Here is an 18,913-nt window from a genome sequence, read left to right on the forward strand (position 1 = left end):
ATAACTGGTGTGTCCAGTGCCTAGGGTCTGATCATCAGGATATTTCCTGCACCCTCTGCTCTCGTATGTAGAAGAGGTCACACAAGGCCTGAAAGTTGCAATTTAAGAAGCTTTTCGGTTCAACTTGAAGTACATCAACTTTACCTGGAGACGCCAACAGCCAAGTGGACATTGATCAACACAGTCATTGACACCAGCACTGACAGCATGAATGATTCATTCCATCTCTTCCTCAGTGCTACTGTCATCAGGGTAATCTAATAAACAAGCTAAGAAGCATAAACACATTTCCCCCTCCAAGCATGCATTAGCATCATCCCAAGCATCTTCATCATCGATGCATCCTAAGTGTCGATGCGCCAATGCAGTCTGTCATCATACGCAAGCAAGCATGACTCAGATCTAGATCAGGACCGCCACACAAATATTAGAAGCCATAGTGACCGCATTGACAACCTTATCTTCTATTTAATCAACTCAATCTCAGATGCCCAGGAGTTATTCTGACACCTCCAAGCACTCCACTTACTATTACAAGAAGAGATACTGCCAATCTTCTACATCTACTTGCACATCAAATCAACCAATCTCTCCAGAGGCCTCCTAATCCATATTCCACCACATCAGAAGATTCGTCCATGGGAGCTCACCTCAACAGCCTCCATATCCAAGGGACTTGAAGTCCTCATGAGAAAACTCTCCACATCAACCCTCTTGAGCTTTGAACAATCTGCAATGTTCCATACACATTCCAAGATCGCCTTTTCAATCAAGTAGTACTCATTCAAACAGACAATCAAGTAGCCATATACTACATGAACAAACAAGAGGGTACAGGGCTTGCCCACTTTGTCAAGAAGCAATTCAAATCTGGACCTGGGCAATTCCACCCTACATTTTCCTGAAAGCAGTCTACCTGCCAAGGAATCAGTATATCTTAGCAGACAAGTTGAGCAGTCTTCTACAACCAGATATTCAAGAATTGGGGAACCCCAGAAGTGGCTCTCTTTGTTTCCCCACACAACCACAAATTTCTGTTCTATTCTAGACTCTACACTCCAGATCGCATGGAATCAAATGTCTTTTTCCTCGACTGGTGAGGCACGTTTCTTTATACCTTCCCCCCAATTCCTCTAGTTGGAAAACTCTACTCAGACTTCACCAAGGACATGCCACCATGATTTTCATAGCACCTGGATGGCTACAACTTAGTATATGGCTATCTATCATGCTTCAACTCTTTCCAACCTTGCTGACGAACGAAGGCTCTTTTCTCCATCCCAATCTGTATTTGTTAGCTCTCTCAGTATGGTATTTCTCTCCCAACGAATAGATGCCTTTGCACTATCTGCACAAGTGTCAGCAATCATTGAAGCATCTAAAAAACCTGCCACACAGTGCTGCTATCGTTTCAAGTGGACTCATTTCACAATCTGGTGTGAACTTAATGCACTGGATCTGATCACTTGTCCACTCCTTCCAGTTCTCAACTATCTTCTACACCTTTCTAACTCCAGCCTCAAAACAACTTCAATCAGAATTCATCTCAGCGTTATTAGTGTTCTTCATACACCTCTAGAAAAAAAGCTGTTATCTGTACATCGTTTGGTTGCCAGATTTATGAAAGGACTTAATCATACCAAACCGCCACTCAGGTCTCCTTCAGTAGCTTGGGATTTTAATGTTATAATTTCCACTGTGATGAAACCTCCATTTGAACCATACTCCACTTCATCACTAAGCATCTCACTTGGAAAGTGGTCTTCCTGATAGCTATTACGTCTTCACACCGAGTCAGTGAACTTCAGGTGCTTGTATCAGATTCATCTTATACAACTTTCTACCACTATAAGGTGGTTCTTTGCATTAGAAAATGACACAGGGACAAATTTATCCCCATCACCACAGGAACTCAATTTCCCCATCCCATCCCCATGAGTTTTGTTGCTGTCCCTGCCCCATTTCTGTAAGTTCTGCCTTAATCGCACAAGCCTCAAACACTTATGATTTTAAAGTGTTTGCAGATGAGAACAGAACGTGCAGGAATGGGTTAGGGACAGGAAGAGAACTTGCACAGACGGGGAATAATTTGTCCCCATGTCATTCTCTACTTTGCACTTATCCAAAGTTATTCCCAAAAGTCATCTCAAAATTTCATCTAAACCAATTCATAGTGCTACCTGGTGAAGCAGCACTCCATACCTTGAACTGTAAACTCGCTCTGCATATTACTTGAATTGGACCAAACCTCAGAATTTCCACTGAGCTGTTCCTGTCATTGAATCGTAACAGACTTGGAGCTCCTGTCAACAAGAGAACAATCTCCACATAGCTGGTGTACTGTATCTCCTTTTGCTAGGCTCAGGCTAGGCTGATGCTTGAAGGCCATGTCACTGCACATAAAGTTCAAGCAATGGTGACATTAATAGCTCATCCTTCCCATTGTCCGCCAGTTCTCACTCTCCCCCTGCCCATTCCCAGTCTGGCATTTCCCTCCCTCTTCCCGATCTACCTTAACATGGTTCTTCCTTCATAGGGTCACCGGCAGTGATTCCCGTGCGCTGATTGCGACTGACCCCCAATGCTTTCCTTCTGGGTCTGCCAGAAGGCAGCAAGTGAGAATCACTTCTGGTGATCCTGTGAAGAGCAAGGCCTGTTAATAGATGCAGGAGTAAGAGAGACGAGATGCCAAACCATGGGATGGCAGAGGGAGACACAACATGTCTAATTTGAGTACCGTATTTTCGCGGATATAACGCGCACCATTGTAAAACGCGCACAGGGGTATAGCGCGCAGAAATCACGATGATATGTACAAAAACTTTTCTATACCGCGCTCAGGCATATAACGCGCATGCTGCCCGACTCTCCTCTGGCCACCCCGACTCTCCTTTCGCTCTCCCCGACTCTCCTCTGGCCACCCCGACTCTCCTTTCGCCCTCCCCGACTCTCATCTGGTTGCCCCGACTCACCCTGACTTTCGGTGCACTGCCCCGACTCTCCTCTGGTTGCCCCGACTCACCCTGACTTTCGGTGCACTGCCCCGACTCTCCTCTGGTTGCCCCGACTCACCGTTCACCCGCCCTGACTTTCGGTGCACTGCCCCGCCTCTCCGTGCCTGTCCCCCTTGAAGTCCTGTCCCCCCTTGAAGGTCTGCCTGTCCCCCCTTGAAGGTCTGCCTGTCCCCCCTTGAAGTCCTGTCCCCCTTGAAGGTCTGCCTGTCCCCCTTGAAGATCTGCCTGTCCCCCCTTGAAGTCCTGTCCCCATCCTGAAAGCCTGATGCCCCCCCTCGACGTCCGATTCTTCTCCCCCCTCGGCAGGACCACTCGCACCCCCCCCCCGAAGGACCGCCGACTCCCCGACAATATTGGGCCAGGAGGGAGCCCAAATCCTCCTGGCCACGGCGACCCCCTAACCCCACCCTGCACTACATTACGGGCAGGAGGGATCCCAGGCCCTCCTGCCCTCGACGCAAACCCCCTCCCCCCAACGACCGCCCCCCCCCAAGAACCTCCGCCCGTCCCCCAGCCGACCCGCGACCCCCCTGGCCGACCCCCACGACACCCCCACCCGCCTTCCCCGTACTTTGTGTAGTTGGGCCAGAAGGGAGCCCAAACCCTCCTGGCCACGGCGACCCCCTAACCCCACCCCGCACTACATTACGGGCAGGAGGGATCCCAGGCCCTCCTGCCCTCGACGCAAACCCCCCTCCCTCCAACGACCGCCCCCCCCCAAGAACCTCCGACCGACCCGCGACCCCCCTGGCCGACCCCCCCACCCCCCTTCCCCGTACCTTTGGAAGTTGGCCGGACAGACGGGAGCCAAACCCGCCTGTCCGGCAGGCAGCCAACGAAGGAATGAGGCCGGATTGGCCCATCCGTCCTAAAGCTCCGCCTACTGGTGGGGCCTAAGGCGCGTGGGCCAATCAGAATAGGCCCTGGAGCCTTAGGTCCCACCTGGGGGCGCGGCCTGAGACACATGGTCGGGTTTGGCCCATGTGCCTCAGGCCGCGCCCCCAGGTGGGACCTAAGGCTCCAGGGCCTATTCTGATTGGCCCACGCGCCTTAGGCCCCACCAGTAGGCGGAGCTTTAGGACGGATGGGCCAATCCGGCCTCATTCCTTCGTTGGCTGCCTGCCGGACAGGCGGGTTTGGCTCCCGTCTGTCCGGCCAACTTCCAAAGGTACGGGGAAGGGGGGTGGGGGGGTCAGCCAGGGGGGTCGCGGGTCTGCTGGGGGGGCGGTCGGAGGTTCTTGGGGGGGGGCGGTCGTTGGAGGGAGGGGGGTTTGCGTCGAGGGCAGGAGGGCCTGGGATCCCTCCTGCCCGTAATGTAGTGCGGGGTGGGGTTAGGGGGTCGCCGTGGCCAGGAGGGTTTGGGCTCCCTTCTGGCCCAACTACACAAAGTACGGGGAAGGCGGGTGGGGGTGTCGTGGGGGTCGGCTGGGGGACGGGCGGAGGTTCTTGGGGGGGGGCGGTCGTTGGGGGGGGGGGGTTTGCGTCGAGGGCAGGAGGGCCTGGGATCCCTCCTGCCCGTAATGTAGTGCGGGGTGGGGTTAGGGGGTCGCCGTGGCCAGGAGGGTTTGGGCTCCCTCCTGGCCCGATATTGTTGGGGAGTCGGCGGTCCTTCGGGGTGAGGGTGCGAGTGGTCCTGCCGGGGGGGGGATGTATCGGACGTCGGGGAGTCGGCCGGGCAAGAGGGCTTGGGCTCCCTCTTGCTCCGATCGTGGATGCGGGTGCGGGTGGGAGCGCGTGCGAGCGGTCGTTCGGGGTGGGGGTGCGAGCGGTCCTGCTGGGGGGGTGAATCGGGCGTTGGGCGGGGTGGGAACTATGTTTAAAAACTTTTGTATACCGCGCTCAGGCATATAACGCGCGAGGGGTATGCGCGGTATGTAAAATCACGTATAACGCGCGCGTTATATCCGCAAAAATACGGTAGTTTTCCAGCAGATGTCCAATCTAGTGGTGGAGGATTGGGATGTGATTGTTTGAATATTAAAGCTCATTTGTCAATTATTGATTCCAGAATGTTACTTTTTATAAGGAAATCTTGCCTATATCATTTTATTGGATTGATGAATCTCCACCCACTATAACATTTTGAGGAATACAGATGAATAAATTGGTGGGAATGGGAAAATTGTCAGTGACAGTTGTGAGTGTTATAAAGGGTTTCTTTGTTCTCCCAGTTTCCTTCATGACCACATGGTAAATGCATTAAGAAATTAAGAAGAAATCCAGCTGTATTTTTAGTGGAAGTTGATGCAACTTGAATAACTCTTGCTGATGAAATTGATTTTGTGAGGTGGAGAGGGCTGAAAATCAAAACTGGAGTGTTTTTGTTACTAATATTCTTAATCCAATAAACAGTTTAAGGAAAAAAAAAAACCTTCACTCAAAGTTTAACAATATTGTTAATATCCTTAGTATGTATCCTATGCACTTATTTTGTCTTTATTTTGCAAATTTCTTTTGATATCATTTGAAGGCTCTAAAGATATTTTCATTTAGAAACATTCAAATTGTTCTTCCCTTTTGGAATTACAAGATTCCAAAGATATTCCAAGATTTACAAGAAATTGCAAGATTCCAAGATATTTTTATTTGCACTTAATTTTCCTAACTCTGAAAATCAGTTATAGCAACAAAAAGTCAAGAGAGCGACTACCGGCCAGTAATGAAGAACGTGACAAAGCAGATCACAGAGTATAACAAAACTCTTATGGAAGCCCTGCAGAACTCCAGGAACTGAACTCAGCCACTTCCTCGCTGCATACTTGCTAGTTCAGAAGAACAATATAAAACATCCCAAGGCGTTTACCAACTCTGTTTTTAAAAATATTTTAAATAGAAATAGTATATTTTGCATATGTAATTTCCTAATGGTTTCTATGTGAAATCTTTACACTGGTACCTTTATAAAGTTAACATAGGCACCTATGTGCTTTTATGACAGACCACCAGTAACACAGAAATTTATGCTCACTCCAAAGAAGATGTGAATACTATAGTATGTGCATGTATTCTGTGTGTATAGATGTGTATTTTATAATATGAAGTATGTACGTTGCAACTGTGCCCCGGGACTATCCATATTACATCCCTTGTCATGTATGGGTGAGCAAAGCTGTGGTAGCAAGTACTGGTGTGGCAAATGCGGCATAGCCCTTAGGACTTGAATGAGCTGTGTCACATTTGCCATGCAGGAATTATCGCAGCTTTGTAATAGGGGCCCTAAATGTTTGTTTTATTATTATTAGGAGTATGCATTTGTTTTAAAATGAATGAATTTTTTTAATTTTTCTTCTAGCATATTGTTTGCAAATAATGCACACTAAACAAAAATTAGTGACATGAAAATGAAAAAGTTTGAATAAAATGAAATTTAAGCCCCTCTTCCCCTCTAGCCAAACTGGGAAAAAATGCCTCAATTGAAATTGGGAAGCACACTTTTTTAATATCAAGCATTGTTAAAACTTGTCACTGATTGTTTCTCAAAATATTTGGATGAACAGTCCTAAGATTTTGTCTTACAAATGTGCAGGGGTTTTCTTAATTGTTTTGTAACAAGGGTCAGCATAGAGGTCATGTTCAGGATGGTGAAGCAGAGCCAAATTTAGAAGACATTGTTAAACCAACATAAGCAATTTTCATCAGCTACATGTATATATATCCATTTACATAAAATACCAAAATATAATTAAACAAAGGAGTTTTTCTAGTACTTGAATATGGTAGTATATAGCTCAATTTTACCTGTGTCATTTTCATTAGAACATCTGAAGTTGCACTCATATTACTAGCTCTTGCATTCTGTATTGCACTTTCTATCTCTTCAAAAATGGAACTAAGTTTTAAAAAGGAAGGAAGCTGATTTGGTAAAGGCTTTCTATTATAGCTGAATTTCACTTATTGAACTAATACTAAAATATTAAGGGCTCCTTTTACAAAGCTACCGTAGAGGCTTCTATCGTAGGCCAGCGAGGTAAATGCTGCAACGCTCATAGGAATTCTATGAGCATTGGAGCATTTACCTCACTGGCCCACGGTAGAAACCTCTTCCGCAGCTTTGTAAAATAGTGTTTATTCTTTTTGACCCACTCATAGAGGGGGGGATGTTTTTATAAAGCATTATAGGGTAATTCTGTAATTGAGTGAATAAGAGGATATTCTACTAAGGAAAAATTGGCACCTGCTTTCCTGTTTAGAATACTAGCATAACCAGGTATTAGCATGCCTAACATTTAAGCACAAGCACTTACACCAGAGCTGGGGTGTTAGTGCCTAAATGCTGCAGATACGCATGTAGTTTTACACTATTCTAAACTTATGCATTCTAAACTTATACATATAAATATAGGTCCTGCCCACTGTTCCTCTAAGTTGAGCAGGAGTTATACCAATGGGAGATGCTGCTATTTCACTGTCACATTTTCAATAGTGAGGGACAGGCGAGCTCTGCAGGACTCCAGGTAACCTGCCTTTCTCTAATTGTAAACACAGTACTTGAACATTGCCCCCACTGGTAGCAAAGCAGTTGGAGGACTCCTGCTAAGCTTAGAGGGAACACTGCTTCCTGCCTATACTCTGCCCTTTTGCATACCCCACATTAAGGGGGGATTTGCAAGGGGGCATGCTGGTATATCTGTGCATATATGTTGGTATTCTAAACATTGATCTCCATAGTGCCCTATAAATGACAGCATCTATGTTATAGAATTGCCTATAAGTGCTTGTAAAGCTGTTTTATATCCAGAAAATAGCTATTACAAAAATGCACAGTGGCAGATATATGTAAAAGGTTGATGCGCTGAAAGATAGCTCCTACTTTTACATGATCTACATTTAGATGTTTCTGGGGACAGAATCGCAATGTACACATTTACATAGAGAAAGAATACATTTATACTCTTAGTCCTGCCTCAGAGCAGGTATATATTTGTGAAAGAGCATTTGAGTACTAGTAGGGATCATTGTAAGAGCCTGTTTTAAAGTGGGACAAGATTACAATGTTGCTTTTATAAAATAGATGCTTTATTTTGAACATTTTAGATGTGTTATGAAATTCAGTTGTCTCCAGCACACGGCCCCCAAACTCTTCCATTTCAGCCCTCAAACAATTGGCTGAAATGCTCTTTATATCCTATAAATGTGTTAATTACAGGCATCTCATTTATGGAATTTGCTACTATTAACAATCCAAAATAAAGTGATTTTTTTAAATATATCCTTGAGGTGTTGTAAAATCAATATTAGTATTAATTTTTAATGTTTAATACCCAGTCTGAACAAGCATGTCAAGATGGTTTACAAAATATGAGTAAAAGCTTGAAATCTTTTGATGGCCTTTGGAGCTTTCTTATATTCACACTGTGGCACTTTATGTGAAATAGATTGGAGACCACTGTCCTAATTCTATAATCTGAGTGCATATTTTTGCACTTGTACATGAAAATTTGTATGCAAGTTATAAAATAATGGGTATAATTTATTTGTTTACTACTAATAATCATTTCTGTAACATTACTAGGCATCCGTAGTACTGTACATATTCTATGCAGAAACTTTATTTGTCCCCAGTGGGCTCACAATCTAAGTTTTGTACCTGGGACAATAGAGGGTTAAGTGACTTGTCCAAGGTCACAAGGTGCTGTGGTGGGAATTGAACCCAGTTTGCCAGGATCAAAGCCTACTGCACTAACCACTAGGTTGCTCCTCCACTAATTGGAACTAACCACCAATAGGCTATAATTGAATTAGTGCTGTCCCTAAGGAGCTCATAATCTACGTTTTTGTACCTGGGACAGAGTTAAGTAACTTGCCCAGGGTCACAAGAAGCTGCAGTGGGAATAGAACCCAATTCCCCAGGATCTCAACTCATTACACTAAACATTAGGCTACTCTTCCACCGTTAAGGTCATAGAATACTGTCAGTTATATGTGTAACTGACATCAGTTGGATGCATTCACCTTCACCTACCTTTGACATGGTGTATATGCTCGCAGCTAAAATGCTTCTGACTTTGGATATTTCCTGCTAAACATTCAAAGTCACTCAAAGCCTAACACGTCCCAGAAAATCTGGACATCCAGAAAACCAGCTTTGAAAATCGGCACTTTGACGTCCTGGTGATTAGGATGTCTAAGTGCCAACATGATGGTTTTTGGATGTTTTTAATTTTTGATTGAACCCCATAAGCTAGTATTCTATAAAGGTAGTTACAAGTGTAATTGTATATACAGTATAATTCACACTTGTCACTTAATGTTGGGTGCTTTTTATACAATACTTAGCTATGTTGTTGCCATAGTATGTAAATGAGAAAAATTTACAAATGAAGAGGGACTTGTAATAAAGTGTGCTGTTTTTGCAATTTGCCCTGCCTTAACAGCAAAAATTAAAACATGCTACATGCAAAGGTGTGCAGCCGTTGTGGGCATGCTTATTACTGCACTAAACTTGGATGCAATTAATGTGGAAGCACTTATAAGAACATAAGAATTGCTGCTGCTGAGTCAGACCAGTGGTCCATCGTGCCCAGCAGTCCGCTCACGCGGCAGCCCTTAGGTCAAACACCAGTGCCCTAACTGAGACTAGCCTTACCTGTGTATGTTCTGGTTCAGCAGGAACTTGTCTAACTTTGTCTTCAATCCCTGGAGGGAGTTTTTCCCTATAACAGCCTCCGGAAGAGCGTTCCAGTTTTCTACCACTCTCTGGGTGAAGAAGAACTTCCTTATGTTTGTACAGAATCTATCCCTTTTTAACTTTAGAGAGTGCCGTCTCGTTCTCTCTACCTTGGAGTGGGTGAACAACATGAAGATCTACTAAGTCTATTCCATTCATTATCTTGAATGTTTCGATTATATCCCCTCTCGGTCTCCTCTTTTCAAGGGAGAAGAGGCCCAGTTTCTCTAATCTCTCACTGTACGGCAACTCCTCCAGCCCCTTAATCATTTTAGTCGTTCTTCTCTGGACCCTTTCAAGTAATACTGTGTCCTTCATGTATGGCAACCAGTGCTGGACGTAGTATACCAGGTAAGGCGTACCATGGCCCAGTACAGCGGCATGATAACCTCTGATCTGTTCATGATCTCCTTAATCATTCCTAGCATTCTGTTCACCCTTTTTGCCGCTGCCGCACATTGCGTAGACGGCTTCATTGACTTGGCCTGTACTCCCAAGTCTCTTTTCTCGGGGGTCTCTCCAAGTACCGCACCAAACATCCTGTATTCGTGTATAAGATTTTTGTTACCAACATGCATCACCTTACATTTATCTACGTTAAACCTCATTTGCCATTTTGCAGCCCATTTCTCGAGCGTGTTTATGTCACGTAGGTCTTTGCAATCCTGCATTTTCACTATGAATAACTTCGTATCATCTGCAAATTTAATCACCTCACTCGTACCAATTTCCAGGTCATTTATAAATATGTTGAGCACGAGTCCAAACACCGAACCCTGCGACACTACACTCGTGACGCTTTTCCAGTCCGAGTATTGTCCATTTACCTCCACTCTCTGTTTCCTATCCGCCAGCCAGTTTTTAAATCCACGTGAGTATTTCACCCTCGATTCCATGGCTTGCAATTTTTTGAAATAGTCATTCATGCGGAACTTTGTCGAACGCCTTCTGAAAATCCAGATATACAATGTTGACCAGGTCACCCTTGTCTATCTATCTGTTTACTCCCTCGAAAAAGTGCAGTTCATCAAGCAAGATCTTTTGCTGAAGTTGTGCTGGCTGGTCCTCTTCAGATTGTTTCGATTGTCAAGGTGATCAATGATGTCCTTTATCAGCGCCTCTACCCTCTTCTGGTACCGATGTCAGACTCACCGGTCTGTAATTTCCCGAATCTCCCCTCGAACCTTTCTTGAAGATCGGCGTAACATTCGCCACTTTCCAGTCTTCCGGAATCCTTCCCAATTTGATCGACAGATTAGCTATTAGTTGAAGCAGTTCAGCTATAGCCCCTTTCAATTCCTTGATTACTCTCGGATGGATACCATCCGGTCCTGGGGATTTATCATTTTTAAGCCTATCAATGTGCCTGCATACCTCTTCTAGACTGACCATCAACCCTGTCAGTTTCCCATCTTCGTTTCCCACATATAGCCTGTCAGCATCCGGTATGTTGCGTATATCCTCTTCGGTAAATACAGATGCAAAAAATGTGTTCAGTTTGTCAGTGACGGTTTTGTCCTCCTTTAGCACTCCCTTTATTCCTTGGTCATCCAACGGCCCCACCGCTTCCTTTGTGGGTTGTTTCCCCTTAATATATTGAAAGAACAGCTTGAAGTTTTTCGCCTCCTTGGCTATTTTTTCCTTGTAGTCTCTTTTGGCCCCTCTTATGGCCTTATTTTAAATATGAGGGAAGCTTTTATATGTAGGTTTCAGGAATTCAGAAATAGCATGGCTATGTTAGCCTTTGTTAAAAAAAAAAAAACCTCTCAGTGCTGACGTAACAGAATTGAATTTTTCTCTTTTTAATATTGACATTGGTGCTTTTGAAATGCAGTTACTGGAGTTAAAAAACAAATAATTATGGAGCTTGAAATTTGACGCCTTAATGCTGATCTGGAAAAATTGGACAAAAATAAATGTGATTTTAGTTCACAGCACAAGTGGTCTGCTTTGAAAGACCTGGAGAAGAAAGACATGATAATTTTCAACACCTGGAATAGTATTCCTGACTAATATGATCAGTTAAAAAAACTAGCATTTGCTATTCTTTTACTCTTTGGCTCTACATATTCATGCGAACAATCTTTTTCAAGCATGAACCTTATCAAAAGTACATTGAGAAATTGTCTTATTAGTGAGAACCTGGAATCCTGCTTGAAATTAAAACCAACGATATACAAACCTGACTTATCCAAAGTTTCCTAGGAAATGCAAGGTCATTGTTCACATTAAATGAGTGTTTTGACATTTTTATTTTAATGTAAAAAATATTTTTTTGCCAGTAAATAAGATTATTATTATGATATCTGGTTTTATTTAATGTTAATAGCTAGTTTAAACCGACTCCTAAAAACATGGTTCTTGAAAATAAATTTGGCTCTCAAAAGAAATCTTAATCGTACTGCTGATCTTTAGTTCTTTTGACTAATGAGTTTGCCTACCACAGGCCTACGGCATCCAGGAACTTGGTCTCCCTACTGCAGCCGGAGGTGCCTAGATTCCAGTCTATCCCTGGATAATTGAAGTCATCCACGATAACTGCATTGCCTATCTTGTAGTTGCATTTAATCTCCGTCAATTCTCCATCAATTTCCTTGGACTGCCCAGGAGGTCGGTAGTAGATGCCGATCTTCGTTTCCATTCCATTTGTTCCCAGAATTTTGATCCTTAGAGACTCTACCTTATTTTTCGTTTCTGGCGTGTTCTGTCCAGTAGAGTCAATTTCCTCTTTGACATATAGAGCAATACCCCCACCTTTTTGACCCACTCTGTTTCTGCGGTATAGCATGTATCCCAGTAGCACAGACATTTTCCTCATTCCACCATGCTTCCATGATGCCGATGATGTCAAGGTTATCTTTTTGTGCCATAGCTTCCAATTCCCCCATCTTATTCCTTAGGCTCCTTGCGTTCGTGTACATACACTTGAGTTTGCAGCCTGTTACTTTCTTGCATTTCCTTCCCTCTTGTATCCCTTTCAATCCATCAGGATTTCTGTCTTGCCTATGATCTGGTGAGTCTTCCCCACTATCTTCCTGCATGGTATCCTCTGGGTATACCAGTTCCTGAACTATCAACTCTTGGTCGACTGTCGGCTTTCCCCTTCTTCCTAGTTTAAAAACTTCTCAATTTCTCTCTTGATGTTGCTTGCAAGTAGCCTTGTTCCGTCTCCGCTGAGGTGTAGTTCATCCTTCCTGAATAGCTTGCTCTTCCCCCAGAATGTCGTCCAGTTGCACACAAAGTGGAATCCTTCCTCAGACCAGCGCCTCATCCATGCGTTGACTGCTTGCAGCTCCATCTGCCTCTTCTTGTCGGTCCTGGGTACCAGAAGGATCTCTGAGATTGCTACCCTCGTCATTCTGTTCTTTAGCTTCCTTCCTAGCATCCGGAACTGGTCCTTTAGTATTTCCCTGCTGTAGTTCCTGTTGCTCACGTTGTTTGTCCCCACATGGATCACCACCGTCGTATCTTCCTCTTCCACGCTGTCGATGATCCTGTCAATGCAGCTCACTATATCTTCTATCTTGGCTCCCCATAGGCAGGTCACCAGCCAATCCTTTCTTCCTCCCGCATGTGGCTATCAACTTGTCTGATGATGGAGTCCCCCATGACAATCACTTTCCTCTCTGTCTTCTCTTGTCTCTCCAGCTGCAAGTCTGTGTCACCAGTGTATGTCCATCTCTCCAGCCATAGGTCCGTGTCCTCTGTGCACTTCCATCTTCCCTCAACCTGGTGTTGGCTTGCACCGGACTTGTCTTCCTGTGGGTTACCTCCGCTGTTTCCAGGTGTCACTGCTGTGTCATTTTTTCCTTGTGTTTGTCCTCCAGGTGTTCCTCACTCACTGCAGGTGTATCTTGGCAGCTCTACTGTTGCTGGTGATTTTCCACAGCCTCCCTGTATGCCTCCTTGATGAACTTCTCTAACTTCTGGACTTCTTCCTCAATGGTTTCCTCTGTCTTGAAGTTTTCTGCCTCTCTGTCCTCCTCCTCCACTGCTCAAAGTGCTTCTAGTTCAGTATTCTGCATTCCAGGAGTATAACTTGTTTCTTCAGGCCCTCCAGTTCCTCACATTGAGTGCATACATAAGACTGCCTCCCAGAGGGGAGGTAGTCATACATATGGCAAAAGGTGCAGAAAACTAGGTAGCTGAACATCCTGCTTCTGTCTGCTGCTTCCATTGCTGTCCGCTTGCTGGTTTGCTGTCTGAAGTGGTTTCTCCCTGGTTCCTTATGTAGCGTCCTTGGTGTTACTGTGAGGTCCCTCGCCTGATTTTAAATCTGCTACCCATGCTTGTTGTGTGTCCTCTGTGTCAGCTAAGTACTATGCATCAATTGTAATTTATTTATTTTAGTTACCACTTATTGATTGTGTAAGCGGTTTAGGAACATCGTCATTCCACAGTTTGTTTTTGGTTTTCTCTGGATATTCTTATTTGTGGATATTTCGGGGTCAGTTCCTTTTGTTTTTTGCTTGCAAGCGGTTTACATTCAGGTACTCAGTCATTTGTCCCTATTAAAATTTTAATTCAATTCGGTTCAGCCTATTGAATTGATTTTCCAATTAGATTTTCCTGCCCGATTGGGTTTATTTTATAGCCTCTTCACCCCCTTTGCCCTCTCCTACACTCACTGGCGCTGTGGTGTAAACAAAATTAACAAGACTTTTCCTCACTCTGTTAAATCCTAGCTTACGTTCGCAGTCTAACACCAGCTTTGGCAGGATATACATTTAAAATCTGGCATATTGTAATCACAAAGTAGAAAAGAAAATTATTTTTTCTACCTTTTGTTGTCTGGTCATTATTCAAATCATGTTGGTCCCAGGCTCTGGTTGTCTTCTGATAACTTGCTTGCCAGGGTCTCCTGCCCATTTGCTGTTTTCTTCTTTCTTTGTACTAACCATCCATCTCTGTCCTCCCCTTCCATTTCCCTTCCCTGGAGGTCTGGCATCTTTCCTTTTTTTTGTCTCTATTTTCGCAGCTGCAGCGATAGACCTCCACCATCCCCAGATCCACCATCTCTCCTTTTCTCAAACTACCTTTCATCCAGCATCTCTCCTTCCTTCCCCACCACCCCAGAGTCCACCATCTCTCCTTTTCTCTTCCCAACTACCCTCCTATCCAGTATCTCTCCACACCATCCCGTGTGTCCAACTTCTCTCCCTTTCTGTTCCTTCCTTCCCTCCCTCCCTCCCATTGTCCACCATCTCTCTCCCTCTTCTCTGTTTTTAGATCCATTATTTCTTCCCCTCCCACCCACCCCCTCCACTCTAGTCCAGCTAGAATTAAAAATTATAAAATATTGCAATATACTGAAATATTGGGATATACCTTAAAAACTAGCACTGATCAAAATATATTCCCTTTGGATAGGAGAATCTTGGCATATACGTGTGAGTTTTTCAAGAATAGTATTCAAACATCACGGCACTTATTTTACATAGCTTTAAGTTATAAAATGGGTACTTTTTTAAAAAAAATATCTCTCTATAAGTTGCTTTAGTATGTCTGGGCCGTGCACAATCCTCATCGAGCCTACGGTAACCTAACAACATTAGTTCAAATCATCCAGGAGGCCTCAAGGATAAAGTTGGGCTCATATCCAAAATAAAAGCCATTAGTAGGCCAATGTCAGGTGCTGCGGCTTCTGGCGGGTTGACTTCACAGCCAGGATGTACTGCACCAGCTGAGACATGATCTCAGTGTTCCAGCCCTGCTCCTGTGCGCACCGAAAGTCAATCTCACGGCCCTTGTAGATGTGCTTGCCCGTGTGCTCCATACAGTCGGCTGACAGCACCATGAAGGTCCTGGAGTATGTCGGAGATCATTTCTCCCTGCCCTAGCACCTGTGAACAGACACCATTGTGTCTATACCATGAGCTGCACAATGGCCAAACTGCCATTTCTCACAGTGGGTATTTTCCACCACCCGCCACTTCGGACCACCCTGTGCTTGGTAACCTGCGGTGGCATTGAGTGATAAAGGGGGGGGGGTTCCTTACCTCAGCGGGTATCTGAGAGTTAACGGCGAAACGCACCCTCGGCCGTAAGTGATGTAGCACTGACCCTCCCCCACCGAATTGGCCAGGCCAATTTTTTTTTTTTTTTTTTAAACGAATAGATTCGAATCAATTCACCTGATTCGAATTGGTGAATCGATTCACCATATCTGTCCCAGTGGGCTCACAATCTATCAAACATACCTGGGGCAATGGAGGATTGAGTGACTTGCCCAAGATAACAAGGAACAACACAGGGCTTGAACCCACAGCCTCAGGATGCTGAGACTATAGCTATAACCACTAAGCCACTCCTTTCTCTATGTGCAGTCCCTACTCATTCTCTGCCTTGTTTCCACCCCATATAACATGCTGTTAACACATGAATTTGCACATACTAACCAGCATCAAACTGCACTAACAGTTTGTGTGCGAAGATGTTAATGTGTGCTAATTCACACATTAATATCTTTAGGCACCTTAGCAAAAGGGCCCCCAAATATATGTTTCTCATTCTTTTAGGACTTCTTTTATAAAACTGGGGTAATCGTTCCAACACCCATAGGGATTTAATGGGCACTGGAGCATTTGCAGCATGTCAGCCGCTACCTCTGCTTTGTAAAGGGGTGGGTGGAGGGGTGCTTTGCAGCTCATATGGACTGAAATTATAAAATTGCAAAACCAACAAAAAATTTAATTTGAGAATTATTTAAAACTCTTTAAGCTAAGCATGGGTAATTGTAACACTGGTGAAACTAAAGTAGATAGAATAAAATTGCTAATCAATGCAATGGATGTGCTTGTTTTCCAGTGCAAATTAACTCAAAATGTGGCTCAATAGTCAACAAGCAAACATGCATTCCATCATCCACCATCTGCAGTCATTCTCTTTTTTTATTTTATTTACCCTACCCCCCCCCCCCCCCACACACACACCCCTACACACACAGTTTTACAAAACCATAGCATGGTTTTTAGCACCAGCCATGGCAGTAACAGCTCCGGCGCTCATAGGAATTCTAAGAGCATCAGAGCTGTTACTGCTGTGGCCAGTGCTAAAAACTGAACTACAGTTTTATAAAAGGGGAGGTTAATTTCGGTCAGAGCTGAAAAACCAAGTTTGCAAAGATAAGAAATCCAAACGGTAACAAAGCCTTGATTGCTTTGTTGCTCAGGTTAGGATAATTATTACAGTAAAAATCAAAAAATATTACTTTGCCATTAGTTTTCAAGGACCAATCACGTCAAAGAATGATGTTTGTCTGAGCAGTTGTATCCTTACGCACACACTCTTAACCGTGACAGAATCTTGCATATGTTACGTACATAACATCTATTTTAGTGTATACTTATGAAGGGAATTTTTAAACATAAAGTGAAATTCTGGAATCTCTCGTGGCACACCCAGAATCACTTCAGGGCACACCACTGTGCCGTGGCACATAGTTTGAAATGCACCGAGTTAATACATAGAGGTTGAGTCATATTTTCTCAATAGCATGTAGAATATGTTATGGCTTTATTGGTGGCTGAATGTATCTTCTTCAATGTCAATGTAGTGAGCGGAAGAGGTTTTACTCAAAAATAAGTATACAGTCAAACCTCGGTTTGCGAGTGTTTTGCAAGACAAGCAAAACATTCTCGCAAAACTTGTCTCGCAAACCGAGTGTTGACTCGATTTGCAAGCACCCCCCAAGAATCGGCACTGCTCCTCCCCGTGTGAACCGGCACCCCCCGCCCGACCAACTTGAAACTTACCCCCCATCTGGCACTGGCACGCAACCCACAGGACGTGCTGGTGCCGCTCGAAGAAGTGCCTGCCTATGCTGGGCCTTGAGCCTTGAGAATCTCGGCAAGAGGGAGAATTAGAAGGCCTGCTCAAGGCCCAGCAGAGGCAGGAACTTCTTTGAGCAGTACCGGCACGTCCTGTGGGCTGCGTGCCAGTGCCAGTTTCAAGTTGGTCGGGTGGGGGGTGCCGGTTTGCGGGGGTGGGAGCAGCACCGCTGGCCTCGGGGGGGGGGGGGAGCGTATCAAGCGAGTTTCCATTATTTCCTATGGGGAAACTCACTTTGATATACGAGTATTTTGGTTTACGAGAATGCTTCTGGAACGAATTATGCTCGTAAACCAAAGTACCACTGTATTTAAAATTGTTCCTGGGATAGAGCTGCTAGATTGAAAATAGAAATAACAAGTACTTTGATACACTAGTTCTTTCTGTGTTGCTGAGGCAATGTGATGGAACAGGATTTATTTGAATCACAAGCTGTTGTCTCAGAGGAAGTGTTAATGAATCTATTTTCCTTCCTTTCTGAGCATTTCAGCTACTCCTGTGAAAGTACCTGATAAATTCTGATAAAGCTTCAGGGGCAAGATCATGTACTGTATAAGGACAGACTTCATTAGTCAACTTATTTTCTAAATAAAACAATATATTGGACATGTACAAGGTTGAAAAATGCACATTTTCAAAAATGGACTTGGTTCTGTGAAATTATTAAGCCAAGTGAAGGGCTAATCCCTGGATTCTATATAAGGCACCAAAACTTTTGCGCACAAATTTGGGCACATGCAGTTTGAGTTACAAGCCAGTTAGCGCCAATAATTGGGCACCATCAATTAATTGGCAACAATTTGGATTTGCATGTCCATCTTACTATATGCTATTCTATAAAGATGTGTATAGCATGTAACTGAAAAAGTCATGGCCATGGGAGGGGCTTGGGCTGGTCAGGGGCATTCACTAAAGATTAACATGTTATAGAGTTCAGAGGATCTGCACCTAATTTAATCTTGAGAATTTATGAGAGGTTTCAGTTAGTTTGAATCCTCATGCCCAAAAGTTGTGCATGGATCCAAGCACTATGTGCTATTCTATAAATGGCACCCAACTCAGAGCACCATTTAGAGAATAGTGCTCGATGTGCATTTTTTTCCAGCGTCCAGAGCTATTTATGTAGTTCTAAATGTAGATTATCAGTTATTCCATAGCATCCTATCAAACCAGTCCAGACCAATGAATTGTGTCCTACAAGGAGATGGAGAGAAAGCAATAAAATAGTTCTTGCGACTCAACCCCTCAAAAGTATTATGTAGCACAGAATGTTCAGTATTTCTTCTGTCTCCCAAGCAGATGGATGACAGACTAACAGTCCTGGTGTAGAACTAGTTTCAGTTGAGCTTTCACTCCCCTTTTGGGGTTTTGTGCTCCTGAGCCAGTTTTATACTGAGTCTCA

At 44.2% G+C, this 18,913-nt stretch overlaps 1 protein-coding gene across 7 annotated transcripts in view; it reads left to right on the forward strand.

Moving 5' to 3' along the window:
• IFT74 (intraflagellar transport 74) overlaps nucleotides 1–8,223 on the forward strand; it is a 305,175-nt gene extending 296,952 nt beyond the window's left edge. For all 7 annotated transcript variants that reach the window (XM_033919374.1, XM_033919366.1, XM_033919348.1 and 4 more), the window contains one exon: nucleotides 5,633–8,223. In XM_033919374.1, coding sequence (XP_033775265.1) covers nucleotides 5,633–5,748 — 116 coding nt within the window. In that variant the 3' untranslated portion in view covers nucleotides 5,749–8,223. The remainder of the gene's footprint in view (nucleotides 1–5,632) is intronic.
• Nucleotides 8,224–18,913: the final 10,690 nt, after the last annotated feature.

Source organism: Geotrypetes seraphini, chromosome 1, assembly GCF_902459505.1.
Source record: "Geotrypetes seraphini chromosome 1, aGeoSer1.1, whole genome shotgun sequence".
NCBI lineage: Eukaryota > Metazoa > Chordata > Amphibia > Gymnophiona > Dermophiidae > Geotrypetes > Geotrypetes seraphini.